The 24,065-nt window shown below is 50.7% G+C and overlaps 1 protein-coding gene across 3 annotated transcripts; it reads left to right on the top strand.

Moving 5' to 3' along the window:
- The first annotated feature begins 1,452 nt into the window (after positions 1-1,452).
- RNF19B (ring finger protein 19B) lies at positions 1,453-23,995 on the top strand. Of its 3 annotated transcripts, none has more exons than XM_029080475.1 (9): positions 1,453-2,179; positions 16,022-16,227; positions 17,483-17,624; positions 18,234-18,396; positions 18,969-19,083; positions 19,914-20,054; positions 20,597-20,804; positions 21,628-21,759; positions 23,164-23,995. In XM_029080475.1, exons 1-9 carry the CDS (start codon positions 1,563-1,565, stop codon positions 23,618-23,620), a joined length of 2,181 nt encoding a protein of 726 aa, XP_028936308.1. In that variant the 5' UTR covers positions 1,453-1,562; the 3' UTR covers positions 23,621-23,995. The 3 variants fall into 3 exon arrangements, with proteins under 3 accessions (XP_028936308.1, XP_028936309.1, XP_028936307.1); XM_029080476.2 differs by lacking the exon at positions 23,164-23,995 and adding an exon at positions 23,017-23,150 and having other exon boundaries at positions 17,480-17,624; XM_029080474.2 differs by having other exon boundaries at positions 1,456-2,179; positions 17,480-17,624.
- The last annotated feature ends 70 nt before the right edge of the window (positions 23,996-24,065 follow it).

Genomic DNA, 24,065 nt, shown 5'->3' with positions numbered 1-24,065 from the left:
ATCGAGGGGATAAACACGTTACACCAAACATGAGCACTAGGAGGGAGAGGCAGAGGCGCGTGTCCCATTGTGGGGACAACTCAGCTCTTCTCCAGGAAGTCGGGACGGATTCAATACTGCCAAGAAAAGTGGCTTTCTTCTGCTCCCATGTCTCCCGTCCCTCGGTCTCTCATCCCACCCTTACCAGTCAATCACATTTATTGAGTACTTACTGTGTGCAGAGCACTATACTAAGCACTTGGGAGAGTACAATATAACACAGTCGGTGGACACTTTCCCTGACCTCAAGGAGCTTAGAGCCTAGAGGGGGATACGGACATTCATGCAAATACTTTTTTATAGTACTTGTTAAGTGCTTACTATGTGTCACACACCGTTCAAAGCACTGGGGTAGATACCAGTTTATCAGGTTGGACACAGTCCCTGTCCCACATGGGGCTCACAGTTTAATAAAAATAGATAAATAATAATAATACACTATATTAAGATCAGCTCCTGGTGCTGGGATCGTCTCTATTGCTGAATTGTACTTTCCAAGAGCTTAGTACAGTGCTCTCCATAGAGTAATAACAATAAGGATGGTATTTGTTGAGTGCTTACTTAAGCTCTGTTCTAAACGCTGGAGTAGATACAAGGTCATCAGTTTGTCCCAGGTGGGGCTCCCAGTCTTCATCCCCATTTTCCAGATGAGGTAACTGAGGCCCAGATGAGTGAAGTGATTTGCACAAAGTCACACAGCTGACAAGGGGCAGAGTCGGGATTAGAACGCACCACCTCTAACTCCCAAGGCCGTGCTCTTTCCCTTAAAGCCATGCTGAAGGAAGGAAAGAAGGAAAGGGAAAGAAGAAGAAAGAAAGGAAGGAAGAGAAGAAAGGGAAGAAAGAAAGAAGGAAAAAGCAAGAAAGCCTGCACGAGAAGCAGCGTGGCTCAGTGGAAAGAGCCCGGGCTCGGGAGTCAGAGGTCATGGGTTCTAATCCAGGCTCTGCCACTTGTCAGCTGTGTGACTTTGGCCAAGTCACTTCACTTCTCTGTGCCTCATGACCTCCTCTGGAAAACAGGGATGAAGACTGGGAACCCCACGTGGGACAACCTGCATCTGTCCCTGCGCTTACAACCCTGCTTGGCACCTAGTAAGCGCTTAACAAGTACCATCATCCTGATCATTATGGCAAGCGCTAAAATAATATTATCGCTAACATTAAGAAATACGATGATTATAGTAAGAACGAACGAATGAATAGAGCTCCTCGATAGGGCGGAGACCACAGAGGCCCACTCAGCCTCGCCTTCAAGATGGCTTTTGTGAGGCGGCTCCGACCACGTGACCGGGGGCGGCCCCTCCCTCCCTCGGCCAGGCGCCGTTGGGGAGGCGCGCCTGCGCAGTGCGCCGGAGGGCGGAGGGGGGGCGCGCCTGCGCAGTGCGTCGGGGGCCGCGCGGGGCGGCGGCTATTTAGCCGTTTGGCCGAGGGCGGCTCGGCTTCTGGGGGAGGCGGGCGGAGGGGCCGGAGGCCGCCGCTGAGGAGAAGACGAAGGAGGAGAAGAAGAAGGAGGAGGACGCCGCCATGGGCTCCGAGAAGGACTCGGAATCCCCGCGTTCCACCTCGTTCCACGCGTCCGGCCCGGCCCCCAAGTGCCGGAGCGGCGTCCGGCGCCGGCGCCTGTCCTTCCAGAGCGTCTTCTCCGCCTCAGCCCGAGCCCGCCGGGCCCGCGCCAAGCCCCAGGCCGAGCCGCCGCCCGCGGCCGCTCCCCCTCCATCCCCTCCTCCTCCTCCTCCTCCTCCTCCATCGCCTCCTCCTCCTCCTCCGGCCCCGGTGACCGAGGCGGGCCCGGCCGAGCCGCCGCCGGAGGGCGAGGGGGCGGCGGCGGCGGCCGGTCCTGAGGAGGAGGAGGAGGTGGAGTGTCCGCTGTGCCTGGTGCGGCTGCCGCCCGAGCGGGCCCCGCGCCTGCTGAGCTGCCCGCACCGCTCGTGCCGGGACTGCCTCCGACACTACCTGCGGCTGGAGATCAGCGAGAGCCGCGTCCCCATCAGCTGCCCCGAGTGCAGCGAGCGGCTCAACCCCCACGACATCCGCCGCCTGCTCGACGACCCCCCGCTCATGCACAAGTACGAGGAGTTCATGCTCCGCCGATACCTGGCCTCCGACCCCGACTGCCGCTGGTGCCCGGCCCCGGACTGCGGGTGAGACACCCCCGTCGCCCACCCCCAGACCCCGCCACGGCACCGGGGCCGCCTAGTGAGCCCCTCCTCTGGGCTGAGCGTCGGGGACGGCGAGCCCTTCCTGGCCGCAGGGCGCCGTGCTAAGCGCCACGGAGAATATACTCTACCGGGTGGACTCACTGAGCTCCTCCTGGCTGCAGGACGCTGGGCCGAGCACCTGGGAAGGGTGTACGCTATCAGTCGTACTTACTGAACCCTTATTGGGTGCAGGACACTGGGCTGAGCACCTGGGAGGGTGTACTTTATCAGTCGTACTTACTGAACCCTTATTGGGTGCAGGACACTGGGCTGAGCACCTGGGAGGGTGTACTCTATCAGTTGTACTAACTGAACCCTTATTGGGTGCAGGACACTGTGCTGAGCACCCGGGAGGGTATACTCTATCTGTCGTACTAGCTGAACCGTATTGGGTGCAGGACACTATGCCAAGTAGCTGGGAGAGTACACTATATCAGTCGTAATTATTGAGCCTTTATTGGGTGCAGGACACTGGGCTGAGCACCTGGGAGGGTATACTATATCTGTCGTACTAGCTGAACCCTTATTGGGTGCAGGACACTGTGCTGAGCACCCGGGAGGGGATACTCTATCTGTTGTACTAGCTGAACCCTTATTGGGTGCAGGACACTGTGCTGAGCACCCGGGAGGGGATACTCTGTTGTACTAGCTGAACCTTATTGGGTGCAGGACACTATGCCAAGTACCTGGGAGAGTACACTATATGAGCTGTAATTATTGAGACTTTATTGGATGCAGGACACTGGGCTGAGCACCAAGGAGGGTATACTGTATCGTACTAGCTGAACCTTATTGGGTGCAGGACACTGTGCTGAGCAGCTGGGAGAGTACACTATATCAGTTGTAATTATTGAGCCTTTATTGGGTGCAGGACACTGGGCTGAGCACCTGGAAAGGTATACTATATCTGTCGTACTAGCTGAACCTTATTGGGTGCAGGACACTGTGCTAAGTAGCTGGGAAAGCATACTATATAAGTGGTGATTATTGAGCCTTTACTGGGTGCAGGACACTGGGCTGAGCACCTGGGAGGGTATACTCTATCATTCGTACTTACTGAACCCTTATTTTGTGCAGGACACTGGGCTAAGCAGCTGGGAGACTATACTATATCAGTCGTATTTACTGAGCCTTTACTGGGTGCAGGGCACTGTGCTAAGCACCTGGGAGAGTTCACTATATCAGTAGTACTTATTGAGCCTTTATTGGGTGCGGGGCTCTGTGCTAAGCAGCTGGGAGAGTATACTATATCGATCGTACTTATTGAGCCTTTACTGGGTGCAGGAAACTGCTAAGCACCTGAGAGGGTATACTCTATCAGTCGTACTTACTGAACCCTTACTGGGTGCAGGACACTGGGCTAAGCTCCTGGGAGAGTATACTGTACGAGTCGTACTTTCTGAACCCTTATTGGGTGCATGACACTGTGCTAAGCAGCTGGGAGAGTATACTATATCAGTCATACTTATTGAGCTTTTACTGGGTGCAGGGCACTGCGCTAAGCACCTGGGAGAGTTCACCATATCAGTAGTACTTACTGAGCCTTTATTGGATGCGGGACTCTGTGCTAAGCAGCTGGGAGAGTATATTATATCAGTTCTGTATATTATAATTGGGTGCAGCACACTGGGCTAAAGCATTTGGGAGGGTATACTGTACCAGTTGTACTTACTGAACCCTTATTGGGTGAGGACACTGCTAAGCGCCTGGGAGGGTATATTATATCAATCGTACTTATTGAGCCCTTACTGGGTGTAGGGCACTGTGCTAAGCATCTTATAGAGTACACTAAATCAGTCGTACTTATTGAGCCTTTACTGGGTGCAGGGCACTGCTTTAAGCGCCTGGGAGAGTACTCTATATCAGTCGTACATACTGAGCCCTTATTGGGTGCAGGGCTCTGTGCTAAGCGCCTAGGAGAGCACAGTATAATAGAGTTGGTAGACCCGTTCCCCGCCCACAGTGAGTTTCCAGTCTTAGAGGGGGAAGCAGACGTTAATTCAAGTAAATACAAATAACAGAGTGGGTTAGCCACATTCCCTGCCCCCATTAGGCGCCCCCATTAGCCAAATAAACCCTTCCCCCACTTTCCCCCAGCCAGGTAGGCTAGACGCCGTGGGCTGTCATTGGGAAGGGAGTGGAGGAGAAAGGCATTCATCCTTTTCTTATGGGGGAGGAAATGCTACCTCCCTGGAATGAAGTTACACGGAGGAGGTGGTGGGATGCTAAGTGGCTCTAAAGAAGTGGAAATTATCTCCTTCCAGGTTGTTGCGAGGTTGTGTGTTGAGGGCCCTACGTAGAGGAAGTGCTTTTTTCTTTAATGCTCAACACACGTTTCAGTCTGTGTAAGGTTAATGGGTAAAAATGGGCAGGAGTGACATCACTGGATGCAGCTGTGTGGAGCATTAGGCCTGTGAAGGGGGTGCTCACCTCTTCTCTGTATCTTGCCATCAGCCCCTGCTGGAGGTGGCCGTCTGCAGCCGAGAGAGGCTCAAGTGATGGGAGTGCAGGATTGGAGTCAATGTCATGCCCCGACCTTGGGCAAATAGCATCATCGCTTCCCGTCTCTGTCCGCTCGTGCTGAAAACCCTTCCCGCCCCACCCCTGACCCGGGTCCTTGGTGGTCAGGTGCGACGTTTTGCCGGATGTTTCTTGATTCTTACCGGAGAGTGGGTGAGAAGGGGACCCTGGGTAGTGTCAAGACTGAATGGAGTGGAATTCCTCCATGTTCTCAATAGTGTTCTGTCACCTCGGGGGAAAAAAAGCAGAAGTAGTGACAAAGACAGGAAGTTGTTGAGGTGTCTGATCTGGGTCTGTTCCCTTTCTGTCTTCACCTGACCTGTTGGAGTCGGGTGTGTTGCCTTCTCTCAAATAAGTTCCTTTCCCTGTCAGTGTAGAGGGGTTTAAAAGTATTTTGAGGCACTATGGTCAGAGGTACCGGGTCTGGGTCTGACCTCATCCCTGTACGGTTGCGATAGGAAACATCCCCCAGGATGTGCGTAGGGTTTTGGGGTCCCTTGCCTTGGGAAAAGGGTTTTCGAGGCTTGGGGAGGAAGGTTACACTTTGTTTGTGGCAGTCAAAGTTCTCAGGAACTCTTCATTATCCTACTTTCGATTCAGAGAATATGCTGTTGTCAGAGGCATAGGAGCTGAGACTTTTTTTTCTTGTCTGGTATTTCCAGGCAAGGAATTGAGGAACTTGGATGCAGATCTATGGGTTAGTTGTCAAGGCTGACCAAGTGCTTTGTGACTCCAAGAGCCATTTTTCTTTCCTGCTGAGACGACTTCTAAATATTGACTTGCCATCTCACTGGTGAAAACAGACAATGAGCCTGTAATATCTTTGTTGTGTGAGATAGCAAAATAAGTTGAATCACAGTTGATTTAATACTTAATTGGTTTACTCAGGAAATACTTTGTCTTTATGCATCAGGTGTCACCTTGGGATGGGGAAAATCTCATTTTACTAAATGGGACAATTTTTGAATAATCCACTTAAAGGCATCTCTTTTGTAAATCTCAGAGAGAGGTTTGGGATGGGTTATCTGTGACATCCTATTGATGTTCCAGCAAGAATTTAGAAAGTGAAACTGCTGCAGCATTCAATTACTGCCTATTTATATTGAATTTTAGTTCAGTCTCCCCTCCCTAGATGGTAAGCTTTTTGAGAGCAGGAATCATGTCTATTCTGTCGTATGCTCTGAAACACATAGTCGGGTGCTCTGAGTAGGTGCTCAATAAATACTTATTGACTGGTTGATTCAGAAAGACACCGGTTTGATGTATAGCTGCCCTTCGAGTCAAGAGGATGCTGCAGATGCTAGCCACAGGAAGCAGCAAGGCCTAGTGGATAGAGCAGGGCCTGGAAATTGGAAGGATCTGGGTTCTAATCTCGGCTCTAACCACGTGGGCAAATCACTTGGCTTCTCCAGGCCCCAATTACCTCATCTGTAAAATGGGGATTAAGACTGTGGGACAGAGACTGTGTCCCATCTATTTAGCTTGTATCTACCCCATTGCTTATAGTGCTTGACAAATACCTTAATGCTTAAAAAATGCCATCATCATCATTACTATTATTAGATAGGGGTTTTTTCCCTTTTTCTGTTTGTTTTTTTGGCAAAAGTGCAGGTCCAGTGGCTGAGACCAGTAGGGGTCTGACAAACCTTCCTGCACGACGGGTGCAAAAAGAGTGCCCGATGGTTGCATTTGTTGCTTCTAGAATTTGGTGAAGTTTTTGAATCTCCCCACTGTTGTCCTTTGCCCCAAGATAGTTGCTCTGTTTTCGAGTTTCATGTGCCAGGATGATCTCTCTTGCTCAATGTAATCATGTTAAAGTGAAAGCGTGGAAGCCAGATGTTTGTTCAAGCACTCAGTACAGTGTTTTGTACTTGTAAGGGCTCAATAAATATCATTAATGGATAGTTCTGGTCCCATTTGAGGACCTGGCTTGTCACCTGTTGCTGGCTTGCACTCAACCTCTTGGTTGGCTTTTCTTTTCCTATAAAATACAGCTGGGCCTAGTTTGCAACTCCGGAATGTGAGGCTTAATTAATGCTTGCAAAAAAAGTGTGTGGAGATCTTCAGTGGAAGGTGTTATGTAAATACCAAGTAAGCAGTAGTAAAAATTTGTCACTTCCTGAAGAGAAGTATTGGAGCAGAGAGTTCCCTGGGGATTTGGCCCTGGGTCTTGCTGCTGCTTTAATATAGTCCTTCCCCTGTCTTTCAGGTGCAAAAGGATGTCTGATCCTAGGTCATAATTGCCTTAGTTTCCTCTGGGTCAGAGTGGCTCCTTGTTTGTTTTTTTTTTTCCCCCAGTAACCGTGCGAACTCAGTCTGGCCCTCATTACTGGTTCTGGTAATGATGAAGCCCCAAATACCAGAAAGCACGAATTAATGGAAGACAGATCTTACGCCTTGACCCCTCTAGACTGTAGGCTTGTTGTGGGCAGAGAACGTGTCTACCAACTCTTATACGCACCCAGATGCCTAATTCAGTGCCCTGCTCACAGTAAGCACTCAAAGTAAATAAGATTAACTGATAAACCACCGAGCCACATTCTGAATCCAGAATGTCGAGCCAAAGCTCTAGGCCCTCCTGGCCACCCAGCCCCACAGTGCACAAATTACTGGCCTTCTCCATCCTGTCCAGAGTGGGAAGGTAATCATATAGAGAAGCCCTTTGCAGTATTCTGTGTCTTGTCCATTTGTTCCTTAGAGTTTCAATGACTGCTTCGGACCCAGGGCTGAAAATAAGTCTGCTGTTGAGTGCCGTTCTCTCTGCTGATCTTGCTTGGGAACTGCTTGCTAATGGTCCAGACCCCCTCAGAAATTGGGGGGAATTCTGTTTTCAGTAGTTGTGGGGAGACCTGTATGCTTCAGTATCAGAGCTAGGAGGCCAAAATCTACCTGTCCCTATCTTATGTAATAACTTCTGTTTAAGGGCAGAGATTGAAACCTTTCCCCTGTGGGTTCTGTACTTTCTCACCATGGTGGGTCTTGATACTCTAAAGCCCTTTATTTCATTTTGAGAATCGTCTCTGGTTTGTACTTAAGTTTGGACATGAGTTGAGAAGTCAGTCTGAATCACCAAAACCAGCGGACAAATGCTTTATTAAACATATTAACTTGGAAATGGAGAGCCCAGCCTCATCAAGATTAGGGGTCAAGAGCTCTTAGCCACCTCCCCAGGGCATTTCCAAAGTCTCGTCTGCCGACAAGATGGAATTCTATATGGGAGGAATGACTCCTTGAATTTTTTAAAGTGCCTTTGTGCCAGCGCTTCCCTGAAAATTTCATTATTCTTGGAACTGTGTAGTGAAATGTGGAGAGGATATGTGTGTAGGGGGGTGGGGAGGCTTGTCTATAAAAATGAGGAAAATGGGATCAAGGACTTAAGAACTTAGAGACAGTCAACTCAGACTTGAATCCTAATCTCTTGGGGCAGGACTCTTTCTGAGCTCCTTGAGGACTAAGTACTGTGTCTAATTCTCATTTTTGTGCTCTAATAATAATAATGTTGGTATTTGTTAAGTGCTTACTAGGTGCAGAGCACTGTTCTAAGTGCTGGGGTAGAACCAGGATAATCAGGTTGTCCCGCGTGAGGCTCACATTCTTAATTTCCGTTTTACAGATGATGGAACTGAGGCACAGAGAAGGTAAGTGACTTGCCCACAGTCACATAGCTGACAAGTGGCAAAGGTGGGATTCGAACCCATGGCCTCTGACTCCCAAGCCTGGGCTCTTTCTACCGAGCCTCGCTATTTCTCTAGACAGCGAGTTCATTGTAGACAGGGAATGTCACTGTTTATTGTTGCATTTTACTTTCCCAAGCGCTTAGTACAGTGCCCTGCACACAATAAGCACATAAGAAATACGACTGAATGAAGGAATGAATACTGTGACGACCCCTACCGCCTCTGAGGAATCAGTCAGTAGATACCGAGAAATTAAATGGAGCAGCTTGCACTCACCCAAACTGAAATACAGTGTTACGCTCCTGGTGAAGCACCGCAAAACCAGTACACCCTTCCAAACCAGAAACACTTCAAAACTAAATTTTCCTTTTGAGAGGAAAGATACTTGAATTGCTTCCACCAAACTGCCTAAGAAGACGGCCTGGTTCAATTGAGAAGGCAAGCGTGGATTTATGGCATAACAAGTGTCTACCGTATTAATCCAGCCAAGATATCACGTCTCAGAAAGGCCTCCGCACATGTCAGGATATCAGTCTGTCAATCAGTAATAGCTTCTGAACCACCTGCCCTCAAGGATCTTACAGTTTAGAGGACAGGGAGCGTTGTCTACCGACTCTGTCGTAGCGTAATAATAATAATAATGTTGTTTAAGTGCTTACTATGTGCAGAGCACTGTTCATTCAGTAGTATTTATTGAGCACCTACTATGTGCAGAGCACTGTTCTAAGCGCTTGGAATGAACAAGTCGGCAACAGATAGAGACAGTCCCTGCCATTTGACCGGCTTAGGGTCTAATGGGGGGAGACAAGCACTGTTCTAAGCGCAGGGGTAGATACAGGGTCATCAGGTTGTCCCACGTGAGGCTTATTTTACAGATGAGGTAACTGAGGCCCAGAGAAGTTGTGACTTGCCCACAGTCACACAGCTGACAAGTGGTAGAGCTGGGATGCGAACCCATGACCTCTGACTCCCAAGCCTGGGCTCCTTCCACTGAGCCACGCTGCTTCTCTCCCAAGCGCTTAGAACAGTGCTGTGCACACAATAAGCACTCAATAAATACCATGTTTGAGGATGGGCAGAAGAGCCGGGCAGAGCTCTACCCTGAGAGTGGAGCAGGGAGGAGCGGGAGAAGAGTTGGGCATAGGATCTGGCCACGACAAGGCACTCTCGGCCTCCCCCTGACTCCCCTCAGCCAGGTTGCTCCCCCGGTTGTGCTGTCTGCCAAGCCCCCTCCCCTCCGCCCCTAGCCGACTACTTCCCTTGTCTCCTCTCTAGACAGGGCCTTAGACTTGGGTGTTAAACAAAACCCACAGGACAGGCGTGAAGTGGACTAGGATGGTGTCTCCTGCATGGTGGTCGTGGTGCTGATAATAATAGTTGTGGTATTTCTTAAGTGTTTACTAGGCATCTCGCACTGTTCTAAGTGCTAGGGTAGGTACGTGATGAGGCCAGGGTTCCTGTCCCACATGGGGCTCTCAGACTGGGAGGGAGACCGGGTATTGAATTCCCATTTTACAGTTGAGGAAACAGGCCCAGAGAAGTGAAGTGATTTGCCCAAGATGCCCCAGCAAGCAAGTGGCAGAAGCGGAATTAGAACCCAGGTCCCCGGGCTCCTGGGCTCGGGCTCCGAGAGACTAGAGACCGTGCAGATGCATTTTCAGTTTGTTGGAGAGTTTAAATAACCTTTGCAACCATATGTCTGTTTTCCCAGACCAGCTATGACTGGGGAAAATGGGTGGGTCTCGCAGCCCTTTGCAGGCTACCCTGCATAGTATCTTTGTACAGCCAGAAATCCCATCTTAGCATCGGTTTTTAAGACGTCTGACCACACTGTCCTTAGGATTTAGTGGTGTGGTGGTGGTTTTTTTCTTTAATCCTGGTTTCAGAGCAGGATGTGGCAAGCCTTAGACAGGGCCGGGTTTTTTGTGACACGGCAATGGGTCAGACGGTGCCGGCACCTGAATCGAACTGCGTCGAACGCACGCAGAGAACTTTCCGCCGATTCTAGAGACCCGGAATCTTCAGCCGTACAGTTTCTGCAGTGCAGCAGCTGCAGTCTGGCCGCTTGTGCCCAGGTGCGCTCCACGGGGCCGACCAGGTGACCGGCAGCACGGCGGCCACACCCCTTTTTTCTTTCCCAGGCTCTTGACTCCCTTCATAAATAGGTGGCTTAGTATGACGCCGCCTAGGAAAGTACAGACATGGCACGTTTCCTTGACAACAGCAGTCCTTTGGTGCATAATGGAGATCTTCCTACTAATTCTGACTTTCTCCATCCCTCCCCCGAACCGGGCTGAAAACCAGCCAGTGCCGCTATTTGGTGCCTGTCACGTTGTAGCCTTCGTCGAGCTTTAGAAAATTGCTACACAAAATGAGGGAAAAATTATCAGTTTCACCGGGGAGAGAGGGGGAGAGAAGTCTTTTCTAAAAATGGATGCGTGTGGAGATTCGTTGCAGTGCTCTCACCGCTGCTCCTCCGGAATCGCCTCCTTCACTGCTTCCTGACGAGCAGCAGACCCGAACAATTGGCCAGAGCGGAACTAAAGAGGGTGGGAGGACGGCAGGCAGGAGAGCTGTCTGGCCATGACAAGGTGGACCGGTGGGACGTGAACCGAGCGACCGAGGTGCTCGGCCCAGTCTGCGGCGTAGGGAGGTGGTTTCGGACGGCAGTGAAAGAGGAGAGGAAGCCTAGCGTTTTGGTTAGGTTTTTTTGGGGGGGAGGGCGGGGGGGGGGCGTTGTTCAATAGCTGGGGCGAGCCCAGGAAATAGGAAAGCAGTGACTCATCGATGATTTACCAGGATTTGGATGCAGTCACTGAAAAGGAAAACATGTTACTGTGACCTAATGTGGGCTTCCCACAAAGCGTGCTGTGCCACGGGGGCAGAGCAATCCAAGGAGCCGTATGTGCCTCTTTGAGCCAAGCTGGACACTGAGAACCATTCTTTTCTGACTCGCCTCCACGTAGCCACCTTTCCATTTCCTTTTTCCATCTAGCTGTAATTATTTGTGCCTCTTTCCCCCTTCCGTGTTCTTCTGCAGACTGGGCAGAGCACCTCAGTCACTTGGTCCTCATAGAGTAGGAGCTCCTTGAAGGCAGGGATGGTGCCTTTCAAATTCCGTTGTCCCTGCTTAGGTACCCCGGGGCAGTGCGGCCCTCAGTAAATGCTCTTGGTTGATGGATTTGGTTTTTCATGGCTTGGGAATTGGTCTAGCCGGGGTAGCCATTTACCGCCCCATTTATTTTTTTTATCTTTAACGTCCATTTCATCTCCAAGACAAGCTACGTGGGACATGTATTGGCAATGCAGCGATGAGAAGTGTCGGTTCATTTTTAGAAAGGGTTTTTCGCGGGGCTTTGAGGGTGATGGGTGTTTCTTTGAGTTGGGATGGGGGGGGTCCATTCAGCACCCGGCCTGGCCTGCAGGCTGGCTTTCAGGCAGGGTGGGTTGGTGCTTCAGCCATTTTCCAGGGGCACATGGGTCTGACTTGCATACTCCATAGCCCCTCTCTCTGAGACAGGAAATTAGAAGTCAGGGCGCACGGGAGAGGGGGCTAGCTCTGGACCCTCTAGACTGTAAGTTCATCAGGGGCTGGGTACCTAGCTGTTTATTCTCTTCTATTGTACTCTCCCAAGCGCTTAGAACAGTGCTCTGCACACGGTAAGCACTCAATAAATTCCATGGATTGATAGGTTGGTTTTTCGGCCCAGGTTAGTGTCCAGTGCAGAAAAGATTTATCAGATTCCACAAGGTCGTCAGGTTAGAAGGGAAAGGGTAGATGTAATATGTTGTACTACTGCAGCAACTTTTCATTGCAGGCAGTCAATTCACATCTTTTTCTATCAGAGAACTCTTTTGCTACTGCTGTTTAATGGCATTTGCTAAGCCCTTACTATGTGCCAGGCACTGTAATAATGTTGGTATTTGTTAAGCGCTTACTATGTGCCGAGCACTGTTCTAAGCGCTGGGGTAGACATAGGGAAATCAGGTTGTCCCACGTGGGGCTCACAGTCTTAATCCCCATTTTACAGATGAGGGAACTGAGGCACAGAGAAGTTAAGTGACTTGCCCACAGTCACACAGCCGACAAGTGGCAGAGCTGGGATTCGAACTCATGAGCCCTGACTCCAAAGCCCATGCTCTTTCCACTGAGCCACGCTGCTTCTCACTGTACTAAGCTTCACACTGTACTAAGCACTAGGATAGATACAAGGTTGGACACAGTCTATGACCCAAATGGGGTGAAGCCTTAATCCCATTCATTCAGTTGTATTTTTTGAGTGCTTACTGTGTGCAGAGCACTATACTAAACCCTTGGGACAGTTTAACAATAAACAGACACATTCCCTGCCCACAACAAGCTAACAGTCTAGAGATGAGCTTACACTCCGGAGGCTAAAGTCCCCGTTTCAGATTATAATAATAATAATAAAAGCGCTTACCATGTGACAAGCACTGATCTAAACACTGGGATAGATACAAGGTAATCAGGTTGTCCCACCTAGGGCTCAGTCTTAATCCCCACAAAGAACTGAGGCACAGAGAAGTTAAGTGGCTTGCCCGAGGTCACACGGCTGATAAGTGACAGAGCTGGGATTAGAACCCATGCCCTGTGACTCCCAAGCCCACGCTCTTTCCACTAAGCCATGCCGCTTCTGTTGATAACCAGCACTCCGTGCTGGCTTAGTGGAAAGAGAGGATCTTGAGTTCTAATCCTGGTTCTACCACTTGTTTGTCCGGTGACCTAGGCAAGTCACTTCACTTCGGTGCCTCGGTTATCTCTTCCATAAAAGGGGGACTAAATCTTCATCCTTCCAGCTTAGATTTTGAGCCCCTTGTGGGACAGACTGTGTCCGATCTGATTATATTGTATCTACACCAACGCTTAGTACCGTGCCTGGCACATAGTAATTCCTTAACTAGTGCCATTAAAAAGCAAACAAACAAAAGAAAACCATGCTCCTCACTTTTTAAAATCCTCTAATGGGGCGAGCCCTGGGGTTTCCTTCCTTCAGATGGTGGAACACCACGGGGCTGGGAAATCTACCTAAAACTCCTAGTTTCGAAGGTGGGCAGTGCTCATTTGCATCCCCTTGCCCCTGTCTCACAAGAAGAAAAAGAAAGATGCGGGTTTTCCAGAGGGCAGGTATCTGCGGTGATTTCTCCTGCTTCCTTTCCAACACAAGGTGGCCGTGTTTGATTTGAGCAACCGTGTTGCACGGAGGTGGGGAAGCTGCACCCAAGCTCCTGCCGGATATGAATCATTTGTAGGGTGACACAATCCCCAGGGCTCTCACCCCGCTACCTTTGAGAAACCATACTTGAAGCTGAATTCTACAGAGGGGTGGCTATAAATGAATAAAGCCGTAAGGATGCTTTCTCATTTCAGTCCCGCCACCGAGCCCTTGAACAAGAGGCCGAAAAACTTAGCCTGAGAATCTGAACCCCTGACTTGAATCCAGGCAGAAGCTTCCGTGTGCGATCTGGCTGACAGGTTGGGGGTTTACCCGCTTCTCCTGGAACACCCAGGGCTTTGGGTCCCCGCAGGTTTCCCCGGGTCGAGGAACACACGCGCTGTGTGAGTCCAGCTCTGTCCACCCACGGGCACGGCGGTTTCTTCTGACCTCTGCATCTCATTGTATCGGGTAGGCGCGGGCGGTCGGAAGAATGCTCCCTAATTGTGCCACCGCGTTGAAACCCAAAGTGGAAAAGGTGCATCCGAGCAGCATGGAAGATTCTTCCTTTGAGATTCTTGCCACCTGAACCAGTGATGGCCCAGGTGTCCAGGTGATTAGAGCCAGGTGCCTACTTTGGCCAAATAGACTCTCCACTTGCCATCACCACCACCACCATCATCTTACCATTTCTTCCTCCCCTTTTTCCTGGCCTTTCCTTCAAAGGATCCTTATTGGACTTTAGGATTTTAAGCACCAGTTCGGCTTAGGTGAGGCACCCAAAACGCTGATAAGGGATTTAGTTCAGCATGTTTCAGAAGTTACGAAGATCTCTAGGAGGGTCTGATTGGGCCGAGTAATTGAACATCAGCAAGAGAGAATCTGTGAAAACAATTCTTGGTACTTGGTGGTACTAGATTCAGAACTCTAGACTGAAAGCTCTTTGCGGGCAGGGATTCTGTCTACTAACTGTGTCGTAGTGTACTGCAGGAAAATACTCAGTGCTTACCATTGATTTTATTGGGAAGGGGCAAGTGAAAATCACATATGCGGTGTGTTCTGATTTCTTTTTTTCCTTTTATTTTAAGAGCAATCCAAGCATTCTTGTGGGCCAGGAACAGAAAATGGGTCTAAACCTTGGACTTGGTGAGCTGGTGTTCTCGGCCACAGAAGGTTTACAGGGCTGATAGGAGACCTGAGTTCCAATCCTGACTTCACCACTTCCCTGCCGGCAACCTTGAGCTAATCACCTCCCTTCTCTGCACCTCAGTTTTCCCATCTATAAAACGGAGAGTCATTATCCGTTCTCTCCCCCCATCCTGAGACTGAGAGTCCCAGTTGGGACAGGGACGGTGACCAGATGAATTACCTTAAGTCTACTCCAGGGCTTAGGGCAATCCTGGGTACATAAGAGGTATTTAACAGACATCACAATTGTTATTATTACTATTATCACTGGTGCCTGAAAAAATACTCCTCCCCTCTTAGGCATGGCCAATTTCCATCTGCACCCGTAAGAGAAAGGCAGCAGGGAAGAGAAGCATCGTGACCTAGCGAATAGATCACGGGTCTGAGAGTGAGAAGGACCTGCTGGGTTCTCATCCGGGCTCCACCACTTGTCCGCTCTGTGACGTCACTTAATTTCTCTGTGCATCAGTTCCCTCATCTGTAAAAATGGGGATTAAAACTGTGAGCCCCATGTGGAACGTGGACTGTGTCCAACATGGTTAAGCTTGTATCTACCCCAGCGCTTAATACAGTGCCTGGTACAAAGTAAGCCCTTAACAGATACCAGGAAAAAATGGGGGGACTTCTTTGGGCGGAAGTAATTGGGATAGCAACCTAGTTTGCTTTCGCCTCCTCTGATAAAAGTAGCGCCCATCAATCCCCGAGTAATAACTAGCAGGGTCTTCCCTCTCAGACCAGGAAGTGCGGCTGACCGAGATGGCGGTGATTTATTCAGTTCTCCCCTGTGGCTGTTAAGGGAACAGATGTTCCATCCCATGGTGCAAAATCTTGAGCCCGTGAAAACGCAGCATGATGAGGAGAAGAAAATGGTGTTGATTTAGCTAGTGAGACTTCCGTGGAGCAGGGTGCCCCTGTAGTAAAGTAAAACTACAATTTTTTGGCGGGGAGGTGGGAGGTGTCAGGAAATATCTAGGTTTAAAGCAACATCTATCCTCAGTGGTTCAGGACTCTGGGACTCTGGCTGCGGTAGGAAGAAGTCTTTGACCCTTCTCCCCAAAGCACGGCTGTTAGACAGTCGGCCCCCAGGGGTCGGATAAAGGTTTTTCCTTCGTTGCCTTTGTTGGGGGGGGCATCTGGTTCGACAAGTGCAACGGGAATATCCCTGCCTCCTGTCCTCACAAGATCAGTCTCACTCTTCTGGTGTCCCTTCCTCTTCTCTTCCCCAGTTATGCTGTCATTGCCTACGGCTGTGCCAGCTGCCCAAAGCTGACCTGTGAGAGGGAAGGCTGTCAGACGGAATTCTGTTACCACTGCAAGCAAATATGGCACCCAAACCAAACGTGCGACATGGCCCGTCAGCAGAGGGCCCAGTCTCTCCGCGTTCGGACCAAGCATACCTCAGGCCTCAGTTACGGACAGGAATCTGGACCAGGTATGATTGACGTGGGGACCCCCTCGGTGTCTCTCTCTTTCTCTGTGTGTGTGTCTCTACTTCCCTTCAGTTAACCATACAGAAGTATTAGTTTCAAGCTGCAATAGAGTACCCATCTCTTAGACAACATGCCCTGGGTTCAAAGTGGGTATGTATCTCTTGCCCCCAGCCCCCCCAGGGATCAGTTTCCTCTCCCACCTCCCTCGCAGCTTGCGTCAGCTAATCAGTTCTGTTAAATACCAACACACTCCTCTGTCAAGTAGTGTGGGGCCCAGGGAAAAGTTGAGGCTTTTTCGTCTCGAGACTGGCTCTCCCCATCTGGCATAAGGGCTTGGATTCTTTGAGGGTCGGACTCTCCGGTTCTACCGCTGAGCTTATTTTGGATTGCCAAGCTGAACAGAAAGGGGTTTTACCCAAGCGAAATATGAACCCCGGGTTCTGTTCTTGCTAGAGTCCAGAGTATCACTTGACTTCTGAAGCGGTGTAGAGAATGCCGGGAGTTTGATTCCTTTCTCTAGCCTAGTGTTAGTTATTAATTTAGTATGCAAAATGCCACACATCCAAATCTAGCCTTGACAGGTAAGAGGCAGGAGTCTATTTAAAGGCTGAAAAGGACTTGCTGGTTAGAAAAACAGATTTTATTTCACCGATGTCATCTGGGGAAAACTCAAAGGAAAGATTTCAGCGTTCACTTTTTCCTGGCAATCCCACCCGTAGTCTTCGCTGTAGTGCTAGTTCCTGGCTCACTGTGCACGTAACCACCAGGAATTGGCTCCCGGCGGCATTTTGGTGGATGGTTCCTTTGTTTCTCCCGTTCATTTGGCAGTTTGAAAATGATAGCGGCTTGGCGGCCCGCTGAAGACCCTTTGTTCCGCAAATAAGAATCCTGTTGCTGAGTGAGGCTGAAATTGTATTAAAATAAGCACTTCAGGTACACTTTCTTCTGACCAAGGAAGTCCAGTTCCATACAACAGACTGTTTGTTCTTCCTTTGGGCTGCTAATCTTCTCCAGCCCGTTTGCGGGAGGAAGCTGCAATTCTAGGGACTTTCCTACTCTCTCCAAGAAAGCCCCCAGGCCCCGAGAGGTTCACCTTGTCTGAAGTGGCAGAGTTTTTTTGTTTTGTTTTGTTTTTTATGGAGTGGCTCTTCCCGAAGCCTGGCCCAGCCAGTCCTCCAGGGCAGGGTGTTTCTCTGGCCCCTATTCCGGGGGCGAGGGTGCATCGTTTGCCACTTCTCTTCTCTCTCCCTGTAGCAGATGACATCAAGCCCTGCCCCCGGTGCAGTGCTTATATCATCAAGATGAACGATGGGAGCTGTAACCACATGACCTGTGCCGTATGTGGCTGTGAATTCTGTTGGCTGTGTATGAAAGAGATCTCCGACCTGCATTACCTCAGGTGAGACGGAGGGAGCGGGATGGCAGAGGATTGCCCCGTGGATGTTTTTTCTCTCCCTGTGCTCGTGGGGTTGGGTGGCACTAGAGGGAGAGCGGAGTCAAGGCCCAGGGAGGCTTCATTTCCCCTGAGACATTAAAACACTCTGCCAGAGCAGGAAGGGGGAGGCAGTCCAAGCTGCCGTTTGGGAAGTCTCTGTTCACCTCCCATTACTATTATTATTACTGATGTTGTTATTGTGGTATTTAAAAGTGCCTACTTCATGTCAAGGTCAGGTAGAAACGAGTTGATTAGGTCCGGCACAGTCCCTGTTCCACTTGGGGCTCACGGTCTAAGTAGGAGGGGAGAAACAGGCATTGAATCTGCATTTCACAGTTGAGGAAACAGAGGTCTGGAGACGTTAAGTGACTTGCTGCAGATCACAACAGGCAGCTGGCAGAGCTGGGATGAGAACCCAGGTCCTCTGACTCCCAGGCCTGTGCTCTTTTCCCCGAGGCCACACTACTCCCCTGAGCCTCGGCACAGAAGACTGGCAAAACAGGCGGTTTGGTGAGAGATTCCTCTCTGATATATTTGGCCTTCAATTGATTGCCCCACTTGATCTCTCCACAGTCCCTCTGGCTGCACCTTCTGGGGCAAAAAGCCGTGGAGCCGAAAGAAGAAGATCCTCTGGCAGCTGGGCACGTTGATTGGCGCTCCAGTAGGCATTTCCCTCATTGCTGGCATTGCCATCCCTGCCATGGTCATTGGCATCCCCGTTTATGTGGGCAGGAAGGTAAGTGAAGGCCTCGAGGCCTGGTGGATAAAGAGTTAAGGGAGGTGTGACAGGGAAGCTGTGAGTCTGGCTGGTTTTTGGAGAGAAATAACACCAATTTCTTAAGTGGACCCCCCCCCCCTTTTTATTTTTTAACCCTCAAGAGGATTTCAAGTGCTTTCTAAACAGCCTGGGCCAAGTTGGAGACTGTTGCAGAGGCCATTCCTCTGAGCTCTCCCACTTCCTAGTGGTGCCTTGTCCCTTTTTTTCAGGAGCCAAAATGAGGTGTGGCCCTTATCTTCATTCATAGTATTTATTGAGCACTATGTGCAGAGCACTGTATTAAGCGCTTGACTCGGGGAAGCAGGGCAGATCTGGGGAGTCCAGTCCCATTGCCCCTCTTAAAAACACATACCCACACCTTGCCCACCCCAGCCTTGAGAAAGGGATGTGGGTTCGGGGGTAGAGAGGGGAGACATTCTGAGCAGGTAAAAGCCCCGACCAAGAAGGCTGCTATCCCTTCATGTGTTCGTTCTTTTTTCTTCTCCCAAAAAGATCCATTTCCTGATCTGGATTTTCTCCTCACTCCTTAGATCCACAGCAGATACGAGGGAAAGAAAACCTCCAAACACAAGAGGAATTTAGCCATCACTGGCGGGGTGACCTTGTCGGTCATTGCATCCCCAGTCATTGCTGCTGTCAGTGTCGGTAAGCTGGCGGGACCTGCGTGCTCCTTCTCTTACCCGCCCCTGCTTGGCCATGCCCCTTCCCCCAGTCTGGGTTTTGGGATACTTCCTGTGCCTCATTTCTAGTGTAAATTAATCCAGGTACCAGAGGGCAACCGGAAGCTCTCTAAAGCCAGAGTCTTCTTGCGTTATGGCCAGGGGAGGGCATTTCCTCCAGTGTTAAAGATGAAGCCTGGTAGGATTTTCTAAATTTCTGGCAAAATGGGATCAGAATCTCCCAAGGAGGGTCACCTTTGAATTTAGTATTGTGCAGTTTAATTTATAGGTGGTGATGATGATTTACTCAAGGTCTACTCTTTGCTAAGCACTATGCAAAGTATCGACGCGAGTACCGGATAATTGGATCGGACTCATATCCCACCCCACGTGGGGCTCATGGTCTAAGAGGGAGGGAGAACAGGTATCTTATCCCCATTTCAGAGAGGAGGAAATTGAGGCCTAGCAAGTTGTGATTTGCCCAAGGGTGTGCAGGCAAGTGGCAGAGCCGGGACCGAGTGCTCTTTCCACTAGACCCACTTGGTGATCAGCTCCTTAAGAACAGGGATCGTAGCTACTGACTCTGTTGTACTCTCCCAAGCGCTTAGTACAGTGTCCAGCACAGAATGAATACTATCAATTGAGCCACTGGGGAGGCTACGTGACCTTCAGTAGCGTAGCCTTTGGAGATGGTGGTTCTCTTCTAGTGCGGTTTGGAAGCAAGCGGGGTTTCTGCTGTCGAGTTGAGTATGTGAGTTCAAGTGCAGCTGTACCACTGTCGGGTAACCTTTTGATGTTTTACCCTCTCTTGATTAGGTATTGGTGTCCCTATCATGCTGGCATATGTCTATGGTGTTGTGCCCATTTCTCTCTGTCGTGGAGGGGGCTGTGGCGTCAGCACCGCCAATGGAAAGGGAGTGAAAATCGAGTTTGATGAGGATGATGGACCAATCACAGGTAAGGAAATCACCTTGTCCGGGCTTGGTTTTACTCAGACTTGATTTTTTAAAAATCCAGTGCCATCTGTGGACAAATTGTTATGGGATTAATTGGGCTGGATAATGAGCTCTAAAGGGTGTTGGAAGTATTTTTAGCTTTGAGATTGTGTGTGAGATTGATTGAGATCCACACACCTATGCCAGAGTTAGTAGGTTAATTCCTCTGTCACTTGCTACGTTGTGGCAGGAGCAAACTGGTGTGAACACAGAACGGTTAAAAGTGTGACCAATTAAGCTAATAACCTGCAGCTTATAGCCTAGGAAGATCCTGAGCTTATTTTTTTAAGCTTGTTACTAGAATCCTCCTTTTTATTGCAATGCACAGAGCTTAAAGCACTTTCAAGCCACTATGTGTATGTGCCCGCACATAGAAATTAGCAGAGAAAGTGTGTGTGTATGTGTGAGAGAGAGAGAGATGCTTCCATCTGGAATCTCCAGAATGAAGTTCTCACCTCCCCAGATTAAACTCCAAACTCTGAAATGTGTTGGTCCCTATCCCAGTGGCAGATGCCTGGCGAGCCCTGAAGAACCCAAGCATCGGGGAGAGCAGCATCGAGGGGCTGACCAGCGTGCTGAGCACCAGCGGGAGCCCCACCGACGGGCTCAGCGTCATGCAGGGCAACTACAGCGAGACGGCCAGCTTCGTGGCCCTCTCCGGGGGCACGCTGAGTGGCGGGGTCCTGTCGGGCGGAAAAGGAAAGTATAGCAGGTGAGCGAGCTGGCCGCAAGCGGGTGGGGGAGGGGGACTGCAGCCGGGCCTGGCACCCGGGGCCCTTAACCTGACCTAAATTTGCTCTGCTCTTCATCCTCAGAGCGTTCATCTCCCCAAAGGAATTGGTGCGTTTCCCAATGCCTTAAAAAGAAATCCAGAGGGGAGGGAGCAGGAGGAAGGGGGCTGGGGGCGTGGCCAAAGCAGAGGGAAGAAAAGCCAACGGAGGCGGCAGGAGTGTGGTACCTCGGGCCCCCGCTGACCCAGCTAGTGTTTCCCGGCACCGGCTTCCTCTTGCTGAGAGCTCTTAGTGGCAGGGGAGCCCGCCTCCACAGTCGTGAACGTCTACTGCCGGGTTTCCTTAAACCTCCCCTGGAAATCGGCAGACAGGCGCATAATTGGAGACCGACTTCCAGGCGGAGAGGGAGTACAGCTCAACCAATCCAGCTGTTCCAGTTGCATGGAAATCCTCTCGGGAGAGGAAGCAGATGAGTCAGAAGGGTTTGACCGTGAAACCCATCGGGGGGAAATAGCAACAGTGGAGTCGAGTGTTCGACAAAATGGTGCCGGACTCGAGAAAGGGGATGGTTTCCACTTGCCTAGTGGGTGTTTGGCTCGAGACAGCTGAGGAGGTCGGGCTCTTCAGACCTTTTCAGCTCTGTAGAGCAGTGGTGGCGGGGGTTGTATCGGCCCTCACCCAACTGAGAGCGAGGGGAAGACCGGAGTAACACAGTTGGCAGGTAACGGGGAGGGAGCCTAGGAGGCGGTGTGGCCCGGCCTGCCCGGTTCTGGCCTTAACTGGGTCCCTTCGCCATCTTCCCAGGTTAGAAGTTCACGCCGACGTCCAGAAGGAGGTGTTCCCCAAAGACACGGCCAGCCTTGGCGCTATCAGTGACAATGCGAGCACTCGTGCTATGGCCGGTTCCATAATCAGTTCCTACAACCCGCAGGACAGGTATGCGGATCGGGGAGCGGGCAGCACCCGTTAGGATCCTGCGGAGCGGTGATGGTGCGGGGGTGAAACTCTCAACATTGCCTCCTGGATATGCTCACCAAATTGACCTGGGAGTCATGGACACCAGAGTGGGGTTCCATGGGGTCAAAGGTCTCTGCTTTTCTCATTAGCTCTTGTTTTTTTGGTAGGGGGAGGAGGCAAGGAATGGGGCTTTGTAGCAGAATGTGGCAGTGAAAAGCGGTTTTAGCCACATGGTTCTCAAGGCACTGGGTTCCCCATCCCTAATAATAGTAATCACTGTGATATTTAAGTGCTTAATATGTACCAGGTACTGTACTAAGTACTGAGGTGGGTACGAGCAAATCAGGTTGGACACAGTCCCTGTCCCATGTGGGGCTCGCAATCTCAATCCCCCTTCTACAGATGAGGTAACCGAGGCACAGAGAAGTGAAGTGACTTGTCTGAGGTCACACAGCAAACAAGTAGCGGAGCCCAGATGAGAACCCATGATCTTCTGACTCCCAGGCCCGTGCTCTATCCGCTACACCAGGCTGCTTCCCTGTAAACTCCTCGTGGGCGGGGATCACGCTTAGTCCAGTGCTCGGCTCACAGAAAGCGCCCAATAAATACCATTGATTGAAATCCGGGATTTCAGAGTCTCATTGGTCTTACCTTAAGGCTACTACCAGCCAACTGAGGGCCCCATCTCTCGGTTCTGCCCCATCTTTTATTTATATATATCGTATTTGTTGTGTGCTTACTATGTGTCCAGAACTCTTCTAAGCGCTGAGGAAGATAGACAAGTTTATCAGGTTGGACACCATCCCTGTTCTACATGGGACTCGCAGATTGGAGGGAAGAGGATTTAATCCCCATTTTACAGTTGTGGAAAAGAGGCCCAGAGAAGTAAAGTAGTTTGCCCGAGGTCACCCAGCAAGGAATTGGCAGAAGCGGGCTTAGGACCTAGGTCCTCTGACTCCCGGGCCCGTGCTCTTCGCTCTAGACCACGCTGTTTCCCTTCGGAGTAGATGTTGGTCCCCCCTTTAGAGTTCTCTGTGCCACCCGGCAGACGGCTGGGATTCCTTCGACTGGCCTTTCGAGCCTTTAAGATATTGAGTGAGTTCTCCTGCCAGTCAGGCCGTCTACAGACTCTCCCCCACTCATCAGAGACACCGCCCTTCCTTTCAAGTGCGGGGGTCGGGCTCTGTCGGCCCACATGTTTACATCCTGTAACGGTGAAAGTTTTTTCTGAAATAGAAACCCAGCCTCGTTTCCCGTCTTCAGTAAAGCCGCTGCTTTATGAATAACCGTCTGCTCCGTCCCTGACCCCCGGTATCAGTGGCACCGAAACGTGACTCAGACGCCCCGGTTCCTGACTCAGCAAGGTGGGTTTTGTCTCCTCAGAGAGTGCACCAATATGGAGATCCAAGTGGACATTGAAGCCAAGCCAAGTCACTACCAGCTAGTTAGCGGGAGTAGCACCGAGGACTCGCTGCACGTTCAGGCCCAGATGGCAGAGAACGAAGAGGAGGAGGAGGAGGAAGAGGAGGAGGCGGCGGCGGCGGCGGCTGGGGAGGGCCCCCCGGCCTGCAGACACCAAAGCTGTGACCGAAAGGACTGTGTCGGCAGCAAGACGTGGGACATCACCCTGGCCCAGCCCGAGAGCATCCGCAGCGACTTGGAAAGCTCCGACACCCAGTCGGACGACGTGCCCGACCTCACCTCCGACGAATGTGGCTCCCCCCGCTCTCAGACTGCAGCCCGTCCCCCCAGTCCAAAGGCCAGAGGGGCAGAGAGCCCAAGGGCCCACGGTGCCCCGGCAGAAGGGCGCAAGGCAGAGGAGAGCCAAGGCAGACTATGAGATGGAACTCTACCGTTCCGAGAAGCACACTTATCGTAATTGCATCTTTCGGACACTTTTTCTCCCTCCCTCACCCTCAACTGCGGTTTATGCTATTTTATTTCAGATATTCTGTGGTCACAAGTTCTGCCCGGTGTGAATCTGAGAAAGATGCTATTGCCGATGAGATCACACCTGGAAATTTTACCCCTCTCCTCTGCCCCCTTCCCCTCGTCCCTCTCCCCGGCCTCCCCCCCGCCTCCTTTTTTTAATTTATTGGTTAACTGCTGGTGGTGATCCGTGAAGGTGTGTAAGAGTGTACATATGTATGTGTGTGTATCGTATGTATGCAAACATATTACCGAAGGACACGTTTTAATAAAGATTTCTGTCGTATTTCGACTCCCGTTGCATTTTCCTGAGGCGGCGGCAGGAACCGCGGAGCCCAGGGCTTCGTCGAAACGCG

The sequence above is a fragment of the Ornithorhynchus anatinus genome, chromosome 16 (genome assembly GCF_004115215.2).
Source record: "Ornithorhynchus anatinus isolate Pmale09 chromosome 16, mOrnAna1.pri.v4, whole genome shotgun sequence".
NCBI classification, from domain to species: domain Eukaryota; kingdom Metazoa; phylum Chordata; class Mammalia; order Monotremata; family Ornithorhynchidae; genus Ornithorhynchus; species Ornithorhynchus anatinus.
The sequence above is the reverse complement of the archived record's forward strand: the minus strand, read 5'-3'. Positions and strand labels throughout refer to the sequence as shown.

What these genes read in the sequence shown, in the direction of transcription:
- RNF19B (XM_029080474.2), top strand. Translation starts at nt 1,563, where the DNA reads ATGGGCTCCGAGAAGGACTCGGAATCCCCGCGTTCCACCTCGTTCCAC. An exon ending in CGGACAGGAATCTGGACCAG is followed by an intron (nt 16,228 to 17,479) that starts GTATGATTGACG and finishes CTCTCCCTGTAG; the next exon opens with CAGATGACATCAAGCCCTGC. An exon ending in GGAAAAGGAAAGTATAGCAG is followed by an intron (nt 20,805 to 21,627) that starts GTGAGCGAGCTG and finishes CCATCTTCCCAG; the next exon opens with GTTAGAAGTTCACGCCGACG.